At 33.8% G+C, this 2301-nt stretch overlaps 1 protein-coding gene across 2 annotated transcripts in view; it reads left to right on the top strand.

Annotated features, from left to right (window-relative positions):
- The first annotated feature begins 116 nt into the window (after positions 1-116).
- LOC116852944 (odorant receptor 82a-like) overlaps positions 117-2301 on the top strand; it is a 3617-nt gene continuing 1432 nt past the window's right edge. The window contains exons 1-5 of one of the 2 annotated variants that reach the window (XM_032833732.1): positions 121-1103; positions 1315-1414; positions 1516-1626; positions 1758-1913; positions 2086-2162. In XM_032833732.1, the coding sequence (XP_032689623.1) occupies positions 325-1103; positions 1315-1414; positions 1516-1626; positions 1758-1913; positions 2086-2139 (1200 nt within the window). In that variant the 5' untranslated portion in view covers positions 121-324 and the 3' untranslated portion in view covers positions 2140-2162. Of the gene's footprint in view, positions 1104-1314; positions 1415-1515; positions 1627-1757; positions 1914-2085; positions 2163-2301 lie in introns of those variants that run through there. The other variant, XR_004379885.1, reaches the window with a different exon arrangement.

Below are 2301 nucleotides of genomic sequence, written 5' to 3'. Positions count from 1 at the left end.
TATATATATATATATATATATATATATATATATATATATGTATATATATATTTTCATATAATTAATATATATTTACCAGTAAGAACACGAGAAAAGCAAAGAGTGTATCCCCTCCCATGCAAATGCGTGCTGCTCGCGGACACCAAAGTTTCTATCATTGCGCGTATCGTTTCAATCGTTACAATACGCAAGCGCGTGCGAATATAGAGTCTTGCTAGCGATGAACAGACAAAAGAGAAAACAGTCGTCGCCTCGTGACATTGCGTTATACTTCACGAACGCGAAAGTACCAACAGTAGAGTCTCAAGTGAAAAACATTTTACAATGTACAACAATAAAAATTACAAACGTGACATAAGTTATACATACGAATTGAATCGGTTTTTTCTTCGCATATTGGGCGTCTGGCCCTACGCAAACAAGAAATTCTGTCTTTTACAAAAGCTGAGGAAGAGCGTGCTGATTTTCGGATGCTACTTTATCCTTTGTTGCGATCTAATTTCTATACTCCTTTATATATTCGTGGTGCAGAAGGAGACACACGCGAGAATTAAGATTATAGGCGTTGTGTTATTCACGATTGTGTCGATTTTCAAGTATAGCAATATGTTGTACGTGGAGAATCAAATGAAGGATTGCTTGGCGTGTGTGGAGAAAGATTTTCAAAGTGTTACTAGTTCGACTGCGCGCAACACGATGCTTTTTCACGCGAGAACTGGCAGACGTTTGTTGATCTTGTGTGGTATATTTATGTATGGCGGCGGTATGACATATCGAACAGCCATACCGTTATCAAGAGAGAAGATTGTCACCGCTCAGAACATTACAATTAGACCTTTGCCGTGTCCTGCTTACTATGTAGTGTTCGATTCACAGATCAGTCCGACTTACGAGATTGTGTTCTTCGTACAGTGTTTGACGGGTTTCCTCAAGTATACGATCACAGTGGCAGGTTGTGGCATTGCGGCGCTCTTCACGATGCATATCGTCGCGCAATTAGACATCTTAATGGTACTAATGAACAATTTGACGGTCAAACATGAGCTTGAGCATGTGAACAAGAAATTATCTGTTATCGTACAACATCAAATAAAAATACGAAAGTAATAATCGTTTGATCTCAATTATGTTAGTAGCTATATTTCATTTAAAGCATATATATTTGTTATTATTATATCAATTGAAATGGCATATCATATAGTATTTTAGTACAATCAATTTTTTGATCGTACTAATTGAAATATACGTCAATATGATGGATAATTAATTATTTTCGGAGAACAAGACTTACATTTGTCATACAATGGCTTTCAGTTTTTTAGATATGGTGCAAGGCGTTGTACATTTCTCGAGTTTCGTAGAACTTATGGCATGTACTTCCATAATATGCCTCATGATATATTGCTTAATTATGGTATGTAAAAATCATTAAGTAAAATATATATATGTTTGAGATGTGAAATATAATATATATATTTTACTAAAATTATTAATATATTTTATTTCTTTATGCAGGAATGGGAGGCCAGTAATGCCGTAGCCATTTGTACGTATTGTATTTTAGTGATATCATTCATTTTCAATATATTTGTATATTGTTTTATTGGTGAGCAACTTTCTGAAAAGGTAGATATATTAATATTCGTGGTACGCACATTCTTACTCATATATTATGGTGATAATAATGCCATATCATACAAAATGATGACTTTTCTTTAAATGTCATCCTAATATTTATCATTTATTAACGAAACTAGGGAGAAGAAGTAGCTTTGACTGCATGTACGTTAGATTGGCACCTTCTTCCGGATGCAAATGCGCGGGCATTAATTCTAATTATGCTCATGTGTAATAAGACAATGAAACTTAGGGCAGGCAATTTCTTGGAGTTATCCTTTAGGACATTCGGGTCTGTAAGTAATATCTCTGCTCAGAAAGAATACGGTTCCTATTTTTATATGTAATATACGCGACTACTTTAATTGAAGTATGTTTTTGAAAGCTTTTACATCCGATATTTATTGTTTTCTTTCTTTCTTTTTTGGAAAAGGGAAAAGCAATTAATTTAAGTTTATTTTATTTTAGGTTGTTAAAACAGCCGTGGGATATTTAAATCTCCTTCGATCAGTTGTAGATTGAATTACAATACATTTTTTTATAGATTAATTTAGCGTAGAATGGAGGAACTATTAAGTATGTAATGTTGAAGTAAACATAATTAGATATTGAAAGTTAAATACGGCGTCCTTTCCTAGTGAGGCGGTCTAGATTTCATTCCTGACGAAGCAGTATTTTTCACAT

This window comes from Odontomachus brunneus, unplaced genomic scaffold (genome assembly GCF_010583005.1).
Source record: "Odontomachus brunneus isolate Ranch 3 - 2012 unplaced genomic scaffold, Obru_v1 Obru_scaffold_262, whole genome shotgun sequence".
Taxonomy (NCBI): domain Eukaryota; kingdom Metazoa; phylum Arthropoda; class Insecta; order Hymenoptera; family Formicidae; genus Odontomachus; species Odontomachus brunneus.
The sequence above is the reverse complement of the archived record's forward strand: the minus strand, read 5'-3'. Positions and strand labels throughout refer to the sequence as shown.